The sequence below is a fragment of the Sparus aurata genome, chromosome 4 (assembly GCF_900880675.1).
Source record: "Sparus aurata chromosome 4, fSpaAur1.1, whole genome shotgun sequence".
In the NCBI taxonomy this organism is placed as follows: Eukaryota; Metazoa; Chordata; class Actinopteri; order Spariformes; family Sparidae; genus Sparus; species Sparus aurata.
In genome coordinates this window covers 7,761,584-7,776,533 of record NC_044190.1, presented here as the reverse complement: position 1 = coordinate 7,776,533, position 14,950 = coordinate 7,761,584, and the positions used below count along the sequence as shown (strand labels likewise).

Genomic DNA, 14,950 nt, shown 5'->3' with positions numbered 1-14,950 from the left:
AAAGAATAGGCAAGAGTGTGTTTATATGATTAGTCTAATACAGAGTAAGCCACTCGGAATAAGTGTGTTTTCAGGCGAGATTTAAAAATGGAGACAGTGTCAGAAGTGCGAATGTCTGGTGGGAGAGAGTTCCAGAGGCTGGGGGCAGATCTGCTGAAGGCTTGTGACCCCATGGTGGTTAGGTTGGCAGATGGGGCAAAGAGCTGGATGGTAGAAGAGGATCAGAGAGCGCGGGATGGTGTGCGGATATGGATCAGTTCAGCGAGATATGGTGGTGCCAGGTTATGAAAGATCTCGAAAGCGAGGAGCAGAATCTTGAAATCAATGCAGGATTTGATAGGGAGCCAATGGAGTTGCTGCAGGGCTGGAGTGATGTGTTCAGCAGAGGGAGTTCCAGTGATGATACGAGCTGCTGTGTTCTGGACCGGTTAGAGTTTATGGAGTGATTTCTGAGGAAGACCATGGAGGAGAGAGTTACAGTAGTCCAGGCGAGAGGTAACCAGGGTGTTTACGAGAATAGCAGTGCAGGTAAGTAAACAGAATCATGTAAAACAGCATGCAACCATATTTATGGGGTGAATTCGGTTAATATGGGACATTATTTGCAATTTTGACTTCTGTAATCACTTTGTGATCTGGGACACTTGTATAAGGTGTATAAGGTGTTAAAAAAGATCACTTTACTTTATGCATACCAAGATCAATATCAAAATTAAAAGCCAAAAGTTTTTTGAGATTATGATTATTCATCTAATTCACCATTCTATTAAAATTGTATAACACTTAGAAAAAAAGAAAAAGGAATGAAGCAACAGCAATAGATGATTAGACAAACTGATTATTTATTTGGTTTTTCATTTAATATTTTACAGTAATCACATTATTAATAGTTTAATTAGTTTTGAGGGGTAATACGTTTCTGACAGAAGTTCATTCTTTGGGCATCGGGTAGTCTTTTTATGTTCTATGTTGGTAGAATGACTGTCCCAGATTCCCCTCACCATGCTGTCCTACAGTCTTAATCACATTTGATGAACAACTAAAACAGTTTTTTATTCAAAAGACTACAACACATTTTCAACATTTCAATGAATATTTTGCTGCGTGAACAAATCACCAACATAATTTTATTACTTTGTGACTGCAAAGTGCCATGTCCCTCTCTGTAACAACAACCCCGTGATGTCATGGGATTTCATGCACTTGACAGCCAAGCTTGATTTACAGTAAAAGTCCTGTTGACCACATTTTTTTAAAAGAGAAAATAATAACCCTTGCGTTTAGTCCTACAGCACCCAGATTACCTGTATTCGCCCTGTGTGAACCATGAGAGCAGGCAACAGTAACGTAAATACAACGTTACTACAAGTAAATTGAAATTAAAAAGTGCATATTCAAAAAGCGTCACCCAAGGCATCAATATATTGACTGCTGTAAAAACTGCCATCTGAGTCTGTGAGATCTCTGTGCTGCCTTTGCTCAGCATCAATCTTTGTTTCCCCGAGTTTCAGTAGGAGCCCCTGAACGCAGCGTCGCTCGGGGTCTCGGCGGTGGTCAGGTGACCCAGCGGCAGACAGGCCATTCTCGGCTTCTTCCTTCGCTTTGGCTCCAATGTCGGAGGTGTTTGCGCCTGGAAGAAATGGACTCTGGCAATGCACGAATTTGATCCCTCAGAGATCCGATCAGCTGAGTCTGTGAATGGCGCCAAAACAGGACCCTAAACCTAAATTTCAAGAAGGTTTGTCAGGGGAAAAGAGCGCGAGTGGAGGGGGGCGGGTTTGTTGTTGTTGTTGATGCTGCTGCTCCTGCTCGACAATAGTGTTCTCCAGGGAGGGATATAGAGCCACACAGCCTTTATTACTGCCCATGTATGTGAGGAAATCAGATGAAACATGCCAGAGATCGACAAATATTAAAGCTACTAACTTAAAATGGAGCTGAATGTGGGGAAACAGTCGTTAACGTCAGGCTAACAGCTAGCTAGCTTGTTATTTATGCTATGTTTGAGCTAAAGCTTTATTTACTAGACAGTCATTGACACACAAAGAGCTGCAGAAACCCCGTCAGGCCAGACTATATCCGCTCAAAACCTTCATGGCAGCATGACGAGTTATTAAAGTAAAATATATTGCGGCGATGTTGAGTGTTTTACCCTCAGTGCTAACATTTGTTTTGCTCCTCGCAGGTGAAAGAGTCCTGTGCTTCCATGGGCCATTGCTCTATGAGGCAAAGGTTTGTTTCAATACAAGTCCACGTTATCAGTTGATTTTTAACTGCATCACAAAGGTCAGTCCACACTGTCAACATTCATCTGTGTGTTTTCTGTTTTTTACAGTGCGTAAAGATCAACATAAAGGAAAAGCAGATTAAATACTTCATTCATTACAGCGGATGGAACAAAAAGTGAGCAGCCTGGATACAATACGCTCGTCGTCAATTGTGTTTGATCTGAATAAAATCGATATCTGCATCTTTATGACTTTATTTTTTTCTCTTCTCCAGCTGGGATGAATGGGTTCCTGAAAGCAGAGTTCTCAAATATGTGGACAGCAACCTTGCGAAACAAAAAGAGCTTCAAAAGGCCAATCAGTAAGTTCCGCTAAAAATCACAACAAAACTCCCAGGAACTGTCTTTATACACAATGAAACTGTCATAGTTCAATTGCTTTGCCTTAGACTGTCCCAAACCAAGGCTTGATGCATATTCACATCAGATGACCATGCCGCCACAATTAAGGCATTTTAATTGTTTAAAAATAGAGTGACTTCGAATTTCCAGGTGACTTTATGCATCCATACCTAAAGAGTACCTCAACAAATTTACAGAGTCCAGGAAATGCAAGTGAGTTTCACTTTGTTTGTGCTGTGATGATGATGAATCAGAGATGATAAGGAAGTATTTTGTTGCTGTGTAAGAAAAGCTCCCTGATGTGATATTTTATGGTAGTCATTTTTACCCACATAGCTCCAACACAAACAAAGTAACACAATTTTCACATTTTTACCTTGAATTTATTATGAGTTGCTTGTGATTTGAAACACAGAGCTCCTGACTCGCCAGTACATGGGCAAACCTCAGTTATGTGCTTTTAGGCTCATTTATGCTCCCTTTTGGTACGGTTTCAAACTATTCAACCATCACTGCCCACATACTTCCATTCCTCCCTCACGTTGTCATTCATGTTAAGCAGTACAGCTATTACGAGGCAACACTTGAATTCAAATTGATCTTGCACAGATTTCCACTTTTCTCCTCCCAGCTGCTTTGTAGTAACTGTTTGTCTCTGTGCCCCTGCGAAGTAACATCTTGAAACTTCTAACAAACTCACGTAACCTCTCCTCCAAAAGTTCTGCCATATTTAAACTTCTGCCTGATGTCCTGTGATAGTGCCTTGCTTGAACTATTGGCTCCACTGCTACACTGTCTGCCATGACCACTGGAGGTACTGCTCCGTTGGTCCGTATCTGTAAGCTTTTAGAACACATGAAGGAATACGGATGTAACAAACTCAGAAGGCTACGTCCATATCCATATGTGTATCTAACGTTGAGCATAAATGATTCTTAAGTTGATTTATGTAATGACCATGACTTTTTTTTCCTCTTCAGGGACCATTATGTTGAGGGAAAGATGAGGGGTTTAGCACCAAGCAAGAAGATTGCTGCTGTGCAGCAGAAAAATGTTGATCTGTAAGTGTCTACCTTGTTTTCTTCCCTCTAATAATCAAACATACTGTAAACACATCATATGGATTGACATAATGTCGGCCTATATTGAATGGAGTAACGTATGAACGGTATGTACTGAATGTGCTTTTCTTTTTTGCATCCTAGGAAAGTGAAAAAGGCAAAGCAGAAGAGTAAGTAAAATGCTTCTACATGACATGTTAGTCGTAGCTTTAACTCAAGAAAATGTATTTTTTTATAACCTAAAATAGAAAGATGTTGATGAGGGTTCTCAGTCGTCCAGGTCATGGTAGTTCTGTGCTGTATTGTAGACAACTGGAATCTTTTCCCTTTAAATATTTTAGTGAAATGTTCACAGGCATTTTCAGTAAGTTTGAAAATATCAAAGAAATGGAATTTGTTCCATCATTATAGGATTTGTGCTTTTTGTTTTGGCCATTCGGGCCATGTGAGTATTAGTACTGTTTTTTCTGTAAGTGCAGATGAGGCGCTTCTCACTGACGATGGTTTATTCATATCAGAAAGAAATGTACAAAAACATCCTTTTACATATGGTAATATTCTGTAATGTATTCATGAATAAGTCACTTTGATGTGTGTCACATTATGTGTATTTTTAACCAATTTTTGGATTAAGCTTTTTATCAAACATGTTCCCAATGTTGGAAGGCCCACTGAATCTGTTAAGAAAAAGGATATCAGGAGTTGGCAGTTGTAGATAGAACTGTCTCAAGTGATCTTGTATGTCCTTTTGCCTTTTTGGCAGAGAAAAAAAACGGACTACATAACAAGTTGTTTACCTGCTCATCCATTACACCCTAAAAGCACTTTCCTCTTTAGGGAGCTCTTTATGGGTCTGTTCAGTACAAGACATTCACAACCTGCCAGACGTTTTTACTAAAAACCTCAAACCTTCATATCTACATAATTTATAGGCTGAAATGTGTGTAATGTGTTTAGCCCCAGGGCCGGGTGAAGGCACCAGCAGCGGAGAAACACCCCAGGGACCCCGGAAGAAGAGGGCCCGGGTTGATCCAACTGTGGAGAGTGTATGTATCAGTCATTATTGGTCATACCATGTACAAGTACTTTGATGAACAGTTAATCAAAGTCAAAATTCTCTGATCCCAACTGCTTAAATATAGATATTTTGTGGTTTCTGGATTTTTTGGGTTGTTGAAAAACAAGACACTTTAGTATGTAATCTTGGGCTTTGGGAAACACTGATTGAAAAAATGAAATTTTTCCCCATTTTCTGACGAATCAGTTAATAGAGAAAAGAATCAAAAGATTTTTACTTGCAGTCAAACTGAGGCAGACTGACCTTCCTTTCTGGAAATATGGAGATGTCACGCTAAAAATAACCTTAAAGTGTCCAACTTACTGTGTGAAATTTAGGTGAAGGGCTGTAAAAGGACAAAAAGTCCCTGTCCTTTCTGATTTCATCCGGCTCACATAGTTGGTTGTTGAATCAGTTATTCATGCATGAATGTGACCACTACACTGTGGGCCACTAAGTGATTTTTGGGACTCTTTGATTGCAGATTGAGTTCTTGCTGGTGTGCTCACTGGGTGAAAAATGGTTTGGTTTGCTTTAGAAAGCAAGAAGCTGCAGGAAATGTTGCACACACAGCGGCATGTCAACAGAAGATAACAGCACTTAAGTCACTAAAACCTTGAGCATTTGATGGTGAAGTGCACAGTCTACCTGTAGTAACAGGAAATATGTGTTGGGTTATATCACTTCAGAGGAGAAAGAAAGGCAGTGTGTCCCTCACATAACACATGTTAAAATGATGATGATAATAATGAAAAAAAAAACAAGTTATAAATGTTTGTGTTCAGGAGGAGATGTTTACCAACCGTGTGGAGGTGAAAGTAAAGATCCCTGAGGAGCTGAAACCCTGGCTGGTGGACGACTGGGACCTCATCACCCGACAGAAACAGGTGAAAAAGAACACAAAAATATGACAAGTTCCTATGTTAGCTGTAGATTTCCTTCAGCTATGGTGAAAAAGTCTCCATATCTAAAATTCATGTCGTCCTGCTTCTTCTTTTGCATTCGGCTTCTTACAGTTGTTTCATCTGCCTGCGAAAAAGAACATAGAGACCGTCTTGGAGGACTATGCAAACTATAAGAAATCGAAAGGAAACTTGGACAACAAGTAAGAATAAAAACACTATGCTCATTCAATCCTCCACATCTGCGTCTGTTACCTTCTTAAATTAAATTAATTGAAGGCAGTTTCACCACATCGTGTGCAATTTACCCAGCATGGTGCCATTTATGCACATTATGTACCACTTAGTAGAAAGTAGAAATCCTTTGAAATGTATTTAAATGAGCATAAGCAATGTGTGTCCTTGTTCAGCCCATTTATATACAATCGTTAAATGCTGCTTGCCATTCTTCCAGACAGACAACATTTTTATGCCTCCGGAGGCTTCGTCCATCTGCCTGTACGTACGATAGAACAAGAGGGCGATGACATGTTATATCCAAGGTTAAAGGTTAAATGTCAACCTCATTGTGACATCACAATCTTTACAAGTCATTATTCACTGCAATAACTCAGGAAGACAAGAGGAGATTGTTACCATATTTCACATTTGTTCAGATTCTGAATTGGTGACACTAATCTTGGGTTCCCACCTTGAAGCCGTGCTGATCTTCTGTGCTGCCAAGTTGAACATATGTGAGAAGCATCTACATTTATTTATGTGTTACTTATTCATTTCAGTCAGGGTTGCAAGATATTATGTTTACATACACAACATAACGCATACTACTTTGTCACAAAATAAAAATGTTTTAGCCATTCTTTAACCACTTCTAATATGTGTTTGGGATTATTGTCCTGAAGAACAAATCTTCTGGCTGAAGAGTTTAAGTTTTCCTGAAGAATGTGAAGCTAATCCTCCTTCTTCATTATTCCATATACGTTCTTTAGAGCACCAGATCCACTCGCCCCAAAACAGCCGCACAGCATGATAAACTTTATTTTTTATAGCCCCTGTAAAAACAGAGTTTACAAAGTGCATTGGCAATCAAGCTAACACAGGAAATCGAGGAAGACAATATCAAAGAATAAACACTCAACAGTCTAGCAAAACACAAGGAAGCCTAGTGGAAGTGAGTTAAAACGAGAAGGCAGAACAGGAAATGTGAAAACTCACTAAATACCGCATTCGCTAAATGTGGAACACTTAAAAGAGCGAGATAAAAGTTAAGTAAAAAAACAACAGTGAAGAGTTGCTTTAAAAAATGATGAACTAGTAGAGTTAGAAACTAGGTTTTTAGGCCAAAGAGAGAAGAGTGATTCTGTCCATTAGCCTCTCCTTCTCGCCTCCAACATATTGCTCATCATTGTGGCCAGACAATGCATGCACTTTATACTTACAAACAGTTGTTTGCACAGTTGATCTTGGAACCTGTAACTGCTTTGAAATGGCTCCAGGTGATGTTCCTGACTGGTTAAAATCAATAAGGGGCCCTTTCAGGTCAATGCTGAGCTCCGTACACTGCCCATTGTAGTGTCTGTGGCTGAGTCTAGTGGGTGTATCAAACAAGCCCTGTTAAGATGGGCCCAGAAAAAAGTCATCAGCTGTAATCAATGAGAATCAACAGGACGTTAAAACGAGCATCAAAAGTGAATGTTCAAGTTTCTGTTTTTATATTTTTGAGCCAGAAGATTTTGCTCCCATTTTCAGAAGACTGACACATAATAAATTGAACATTGAACCAAACTTAAAGAGTGTTTTTGTAGCATGTGTTCCTCTCGTTCTCGTTCTGGGGTTCACAGTGAAAATAATAAAATAATGGGAATAATGGGAAAATAATCTTGTCCTGGACTTGAGCGAGACACTCATTAGTCCTGATCAGTATCAGACTGCTATTGACTGCTAGCTATCTATGGGAAAGAAGGTGTTTTATGAATTTCTATGATTGAATTAGTGCTCTTCTTTGTGCCAGTGCTCTCCCCTGGTACAAAACAGGAATAAATAACAATAAAAACAAAATGAACAAAAAGGAAAAACATCCCATATCAAACCATATGGCTATTTTAAATATCAATTTCAGCCAAGAATTTCACAATCTGTGCAGCAATACTGGTTTGTAAGATAAACAGTTTGGACTCTTGTAGGTTAAAAGGACTAATAGATTACTTTATTTGATAACCAATTACTTATTGTTTTTTTTTTTTTTGTCGTCATACTTTGGGACTTTAATGATTTCCATCAGCAGAGTCTCAAGTTTCACGTTCCCAGTTTTCTTTTTGTTAGTAGGGAACATACCAGACTGTCTAAACTGCATCTCATAACACTGTAAACTTAACTTTGACATAAATAAACTCCAAGCATGATGTATTTCCTGTCACTATCAAGTTTTTAAACCTGTTCAGTTCATGGTTCTTTTACACTGCGACCTCTAAAATTTCCATGGAATTTCCCTCCAGAGAAACATTTGTCTCTTCTCTCTTCCTCCGCAGGGAGTATGCAGTCAACGAAGTAGTGGCGGGCATTCGGGAGTATTTCAATGTCATGCTGGGCACGCAGCTGCTTTACAAGTTTGAGAGGCCGCAGTATGCTGAGATTCTGTCTGAACACCCAGATATGCCGATGTCTCAGGTGTACGGAGCTCCACACCTGCTGCGCCTGTTTGGTAGGGACCCTGAAACACACACACATATTACTCATATATTACACACACACTGAGTGCCTAGATGGAGGGTTTTTAACATTGTACAAAAAAGAAAAGTGACTCTTTGTACTAATTTAAGTGCTTGCAAATGATTGATATGATTACTACGACATTTTTTTCTTCATGCAGGTAAAGAGGAATTGGGAGAAAACTGAATGTTTTATTTTTTTAGTTCCAGTTGCTAGGCTAGGTTGAAAACATGTGAAATGTGATCCACTTAAACACTTTGAGGTAAAAGAGAGGCATTGCTGACTCCAACCACTCATTTGAGTTCACATTGCTTTCTTTGTTGAATGTTTTAAAGAGAGGTTTCAGCAGTTCAAGTTCTCATTTGAACTAAAGCTTCAGCCTTCAGTGTTTTCACTATTTTGTCCATTTCTTCACTTTTTTCCCCAAGGTTTATTCCCCTTAGGAAGCAGCAAATTAATATGAGACCAAGTTATGGCAGTATTGTTATGCTATTAAAGATTACACCAGTGTTAGGTATTGTTACTTTTGAAAAAGCCCTTTACGCTTCCTTGCTCGTGTTACTGCATATTAGGGCTGCACGATTCTGGAAAAAATGTGAATCACGATTTTTTTGCTTAGAATTGAGATCACGATTCTCTGGCACGATTTTTTTCACAAAATGTTTATTGCACTGATGAACTTGAACAAAACAAAAAAAAACATTGTAGTATGGCAGAGGCATACTACTATGCCTCTGCCAAAGCAATGTTTTTTTGTTTTGTTAGTTCCATCATTTGATGAGAAATGAGTTTTACAAAAGTAAAAAAAAAAAATTGTCTCCAAGATGAGAGGGCATCCTCTAATCCCTCATGTTGTACAGTGTTTATTGGGGCCGTATCCTTGGCTAGGTGATATGTGATAGCTGCTGTGATCGGCTTTCTAAAACGGAGGCGTAATATTCCTCCTATTCCAAAAGCCGCCTAAGAGGTAGGCGTAAACATGTGACGTGACGTGAAGCCCGAAGTTGGGCAGTGAACAGTTGACAACGAATTTGTCTTCAAAATAAGAGCTTTGCATTGCACCCCATTGGAGTTTAGAACTGGGTTCTTAGCGGGGGGCTTTTAATTTGAAAGTAGCGACCATTCCTAGCTTGTCGCTACAACAACAAACTAGCAGTCGAGGCGGAAATAAGTGTACCGTCCGAGGCAGCAAATCGGCGGACCAAAACAGACCCCCAATTTGCCGCCCTCTGTCTAAAACCGCGGACCTAGCCGTCAAAAGGACGGGCAGATTGGCGGCTTGCTACCCCGTCTAAAAACGGCTTCTCACTCACTCCTTCCAAACACTCAACTGCAGGCGGGCTTCCTCCACTGAATCCCGTGTTGTAAAGATTTACCACAGGTTGAGGGAGGAGGCAGCGGCAGTGCTGCGTTTGGGGGCGCTTCAAAAAGTCCGGGAGGAAAATAGGAGCATTTGTTTGTGATTCGGCTCGAGATATAAAATGCTTCAGAATCGCTGTGTGTAGAAATGAGATCACGTGTATGTGTGAATCGAGATCGCGATTTTTTAACGATTTTTTGTGCAGCCCTACTGCATATATTGTCCATAAATAAGCAGGCTGCATATCTTCCTTTAAATGTTTCGACCTTACTTACATTGAATAGCATGTACGACTCAGAATGTGTGCAAGCTGATAGTCACAGGAATCGATGAAGCAATGTGCCCGTCACAGATCGTTTTTCGATGTTTTTCCTGAAAATGATGCAGAGAAAGATTGTTGTGGTCATTTAAAAGCATCAACTTATCTATGAGTATTGTTTCCGTGTTGGCATCTGCCCTGTTAATCAAGTATTGGTGATATCATGAATTCATGATATCTATATTACTGCGATATCTATAGAAATCTAAAGGAGAAAATGCTAGCAATCCAATCTATTTTCAACTTTGTTTACTGAGTGTTTTGTCTCTTTTTATGGCAAATTAGTTACCCTCAAAATATACAGGTGTATGGAGAGGGAGTGTGGAACCGTGACTGTAAAAGAGTGTACAGACAGAACTTACTGGTGAAAAGATGCACCAGGCCAAACATCTTTACTGGATTATTCACACAGTATTATCATATGTGTATTAATAACACAATATCAGTATTTACATTTTTAATATCATGTATATCGTGACACCCTCAGTTGAAACATCATTTTTTAGCAGTTCCCTTTTAGAAAACAAGAAAACACAGGTTTGTAGAGTCTGTAGCACATCATGTTTCAACAGGTGACTGTTCTGACCATATTGCTACTTAAGTTGAACCTGTAATTGCCTTTTATTAAATAGTGCTGTAACACAACACAATCATACCCACATATCTGAAAGTGGCTGCGTGCTGCCCGAGAAGTGGGAGAGAAACAGAAGTGATTTCCTGTTTGTTTGTTTGTTTGTTTTTCTGTTTTTGTGGAAAGAAAAGAAACTTAAGGTAGTTAATTTGAAACATACTAAATAATGGATTACTTTAAGTGTTAAACTAACATGTTTTGTTACTCATGACAACAGAAAAGTAATCTGAGTATTCCAATGACCGCCAATGCTGTATTTCACCGCACAGTTCAGAATGATTTACTACAATAACTAACATGTGTGGCCACATAAATAATGGATATGCACACAAATAAGAGTCCCTGGAGTGGTAATCTAGTCAGTGAGTAATTTACTGTGACATTGTGTTCTGATATTTACATTCAGGTTAAATTATTGTTAATTTCAGTCTTCTTTTTTTAATGAAGGTAAATTGAATTCACAGATGACTCAGGCTGCTTCTTAAGACAACTAACCAGATTTGATTACTGACCTTAATGAAATCCTCTGATTGAACAAACATACGAGGTAACAACAGTAGTCGAGCATTACATAACAGTAATCCATACAGTACATAATTAGATTTAACCTTTAAACTTGCATGTAAAGATTAGGTAAAAATAGGCTTTGTTATAAAGACTGCTTATCAGCTGTTTAATTTAATTAATTTAATAACATTTTCTGAACTTACCAGACTGTTTCACTTGACCCACTCAGTCATTAAATCCACATTACTGATAATTATTAACCAAAAATGTCACTGTGTTAATAATAGTTATGTCCTGTAGAAAATCTAAATTATGTTCTTTAAAAAGACATCAGATCTGATCATCTTCAGCCTGCTGTCTCAGTGTGCATCAACCCTCACATACATGTGGCCTCCTCCCCTGACAGTTCGTATTGGAGCCATGCTGGCCTACACCCCACTGGACGAGAAAAGTCTGGCTCTGCTACTCAGTTACCTCCAAGATTTCCTCAAGTAAGTAAGGTTCAAGTCCCACCACACACCACTAGAGACTTCTTGTCATGTCTGGTTGATTCTAAAATGTCATACATAATTTTCATATTAGTGCAGCCAGGCTTGTTGCAAAACCTCAATTGACTTTCTGTTCTGGAAAATAAATATATATATATATATATATATATATATATATATATATATATATTTGTTAAGCTTGTCTTTACTCAACAGATAGATCATAAAGTATGACATTTGTCACATCGAAATCATAACAAACAAGGGCTGATTATTTTAAAGGGGCACTTTATAGTTTGGGAGAGGAAATTCAAACTCAGAATTTTGATATTTACAGTAATGATAAGTACAATTAATGAGGTGATAACACAAACTCAGAAATATATATAATTTTTCCATAACTGAATAGACAAGCTATTCTCAGTAGAAAATAAGGTCCCCAGAACACTGTTTGGGAAAGGTGGCAGGGCTGCATTATAGATGGGTGATAGGAAGTGTCATAAGCCACCTCCTCTGCTCAAAGACGGTGATTCTAGTTTGACAGTTTTACTCACGCCTTCAAAAAACTGAAACAAGTCCACTTGCCTACGATACAGCACTTAGAAATTCCAGGACCTGGATGACTGAGAACCTTCATCAACATACACTATACTGCCAAAAGTATTCGCTCACCTGCTTTGACTTGCATATGAACTTAAGTGACATCCCATTCTTAATCCATAGGGTTTAATATGACGTCGGTCCACCATTTGCAGCTATAACAGCTTGAACTCTTCTGGGAAGGCTTTCCACAAGGTTTAGGAGTGTTTATGGGAATGTTTGACCATTCTTCCAGAAACACATTTGTGAGGTCACACACTGATGTTAGACAGGAAGGCCTGGCTCTCAGTCTCTGCTCTAATTCATCCCGAAGGTGTTCTATTGGGTTGAGGTCAGGACTCTGTGTAGGCCAGTCAAGTTCATCCACACCAAACTCTCTCATCCATGTCTTTATGGACCTTGCTTTGTGCACAGGTGCACAGTCATGCTGGAACAGGAAGGGGCCATCCCCAAACTGTTCCCACAAAGTTGAGAGCATAGAAGTGTCCAACATCTCTTGGTGTGCTGAAGCATTCAGAGTTCTTTTCACTGGAACTAAGGGGCCAAGCCCAGCTCCTGAAAAACAACCCCTCCACCAAACTTTACACTTGGTACAATGCAGTCAAACAAGTACCGTTCTTCTGGCAACCACCAAACCGAGATTCGTCCATCAGGTTGCCAGATGGAGAAGCGCGATTCGTCACTCCAGAGAAAGCGTCTCCATTGCTCTAGAGTCCAGTGGTGGCGTGCTTTACACCACTGTATCCGACGCTTTGCATTGCACTTGCTGATGTATGGATGTATTGGATGCAGCTGCTCGGCCATGGACTCCCATTCCATGAAGCTCTCTACACACTGTTCTTGAACAATCTGAAGGCCACATGAAGTTTGGAGGTCTGTAGCCATTGACTCTGCAGAAAGTTGGCGACCTCTGTGCACTATGCGCCTCAGCATCCGCTCACCCCGCTCCGTCATTTTACATGGCCTACCACTTTGTGGCTGAGTTGCTGTCGTTCCCAATCGCTTCCACTTTATTATAATACCACTGACAACTGACTGTAGAATATTTAGGAGCAAGGAAATTTCACGACTGTACTTGTTGCACAGGTGGCATCCTATCACAGTACCATGCTGGAATTCACTGAGCTCCTGAGAGCGACCCATTCTTTCACAAATGTTTGTAGAAACAGTCTGCATGCCTAGGTGCTGGCTTTTATACACCTGTGGCCTCGGAAGTGATTGGAACACCTGATTTCAATTTATTGGGTGGGTGAGTGAATACTTTTGCCAATATAGTGTACAGCGTGCACCTTTAAGTAATTTCTGTAATTGATAGTCGGCCTGACTCATATCAAATCACTCAATCCACATTTTCTCAACCGTAGGGATGCGGAGATTCTCCAAACTAATGTTGCGCTGATCTCCAATTACTAGGGAACAGACCGACTATCGATATGTACTTTATATGACCCCACTTCAAAAAACCCGAACTATCCCTTTAAAGCATGTAAAGAGTTTCTAGTAGACACCTAAAATACTCTGAAAATGAGCATAATACGAGACCTTTAGTGTTCAACTGGACAAGACTTCTGTTGGGAATTTAACAGGACAGAAGATATTGTGATCCTTCGCTGTCATTTTGTGTGTTGTAGATACTTGCTGGTTGTGGTATTGCAAGCAGGACATGACAACTGTTAAAGGACAATTCCTTTTTTCATCCTTCAGCAGAACTTTTTCTGTCCCGCTCATCAATTCTAAATATTCTACAGGTACCTGGTAAAGAATTCATCTACCCTCTTCAGTGCCACTGACTATGAGGTTGCCCCACCAGAGTACCACCGCAAGGCTGTGTGAGAGCTCTGAGCACACAAGCCTCACATCTCCCAGACCACATGTGAAATAATCATTATTGCAGACTTGGATGAGATTTTTCACTTCAATTGATTCAGTTCCACCACAAAAGGTCTCAGGAGCTTGTCACCGTTCAGAAGAAAACAAATCACCAAGCCTTTTTTTAGCTGAATCTTTCCCTTTGTTTTTTTTTTCTCTCACTTCTTTAAAAAGATAGAGGACATTTGTTTGTTTTTTGACAAGTTACTGTTTCCACAAGCAGCTCTTTGGTGTTTTGGTGCATTCCATCTGATAGATATTTGTTACTGTTGCATGTGTGTATTTATTAGTGCTTCTTCTGCCACATGAGGTGCAATTGAATGCTGGACCACACGGTCAGCGCTCAGCAGTTAATGTTTTTGTATCTGTATCTTGTGTATTTGTATCAATTTGTAAAAAAAAAAAAAAAAAGTTTCTACACAATCTCTACATTGTTTACTGTGTGTATTATTTGGTTGTCGTTGTTCTTTGAAAATGTATTCTGCAAGACGTATTTTGAAAAGTGTCACTCGCTGATGAAACGGGCTGAAATATAGTGGACAGGCTCGCAGTGACTTCAAGGCACAACATCACACATCAAAGACTCACACTGTAGAATACGACTTAATATTCATCTAACAAGGGAGCGTGCAAAGACATCCACCTGTATGCAGGTGTGCCGTTCATTAGTAATTGGAAATTGTGCAAGTGCAACAGGAGTGCAAGGAGCTGTGACCGAGGCAATAATCCATAATGATGTTAGAATGAAAATAAATCAAATACTTGACTGATCCTTGAGGGAGGAACTGGGTTAAATTACAGTTGCTCTTTCTAGAATA

General features: G+C 39.6%; 1 protein-coding gene across 1 annotated transcript; it reads left to right on the top strand.

Moving 5' to 3' along the window:
• The first annotated feature begins 1,519 nt into the window (after positions 1-1,519).
• LOC115579972 (mortality factor 4-like protein 1) lies at positions 1,520-14,561 on the top strand. The gene is made up of 12 exons (XM_030413753.1): positions 1,520-1,738; positions 2,186-2,232; positions 2,336-2,403; positions 2,503-2,589; positions 3,610-3,690; positions 3,835-3,860; positions 4,648-4,736; positions 5,533-5,634; positions 5,764-5,852; positions 8,178-8,350; positions 11,582-11,666; positions 14,012-14,561. Exons 1-12 carry the CDS (start codon positions 1,699-1,701, stop codon positions 14,094-14,096), a joined length of 972 nt encoding a protein of 323 aa, XP_030269613.1. The 5' UTR covers positions 1,520-1,698; the 3' UTR covers positions 14,097-14,561.
• The last annotated feature ends 389 nt before the right edge of the window (positions 14,562-14,950 follow it).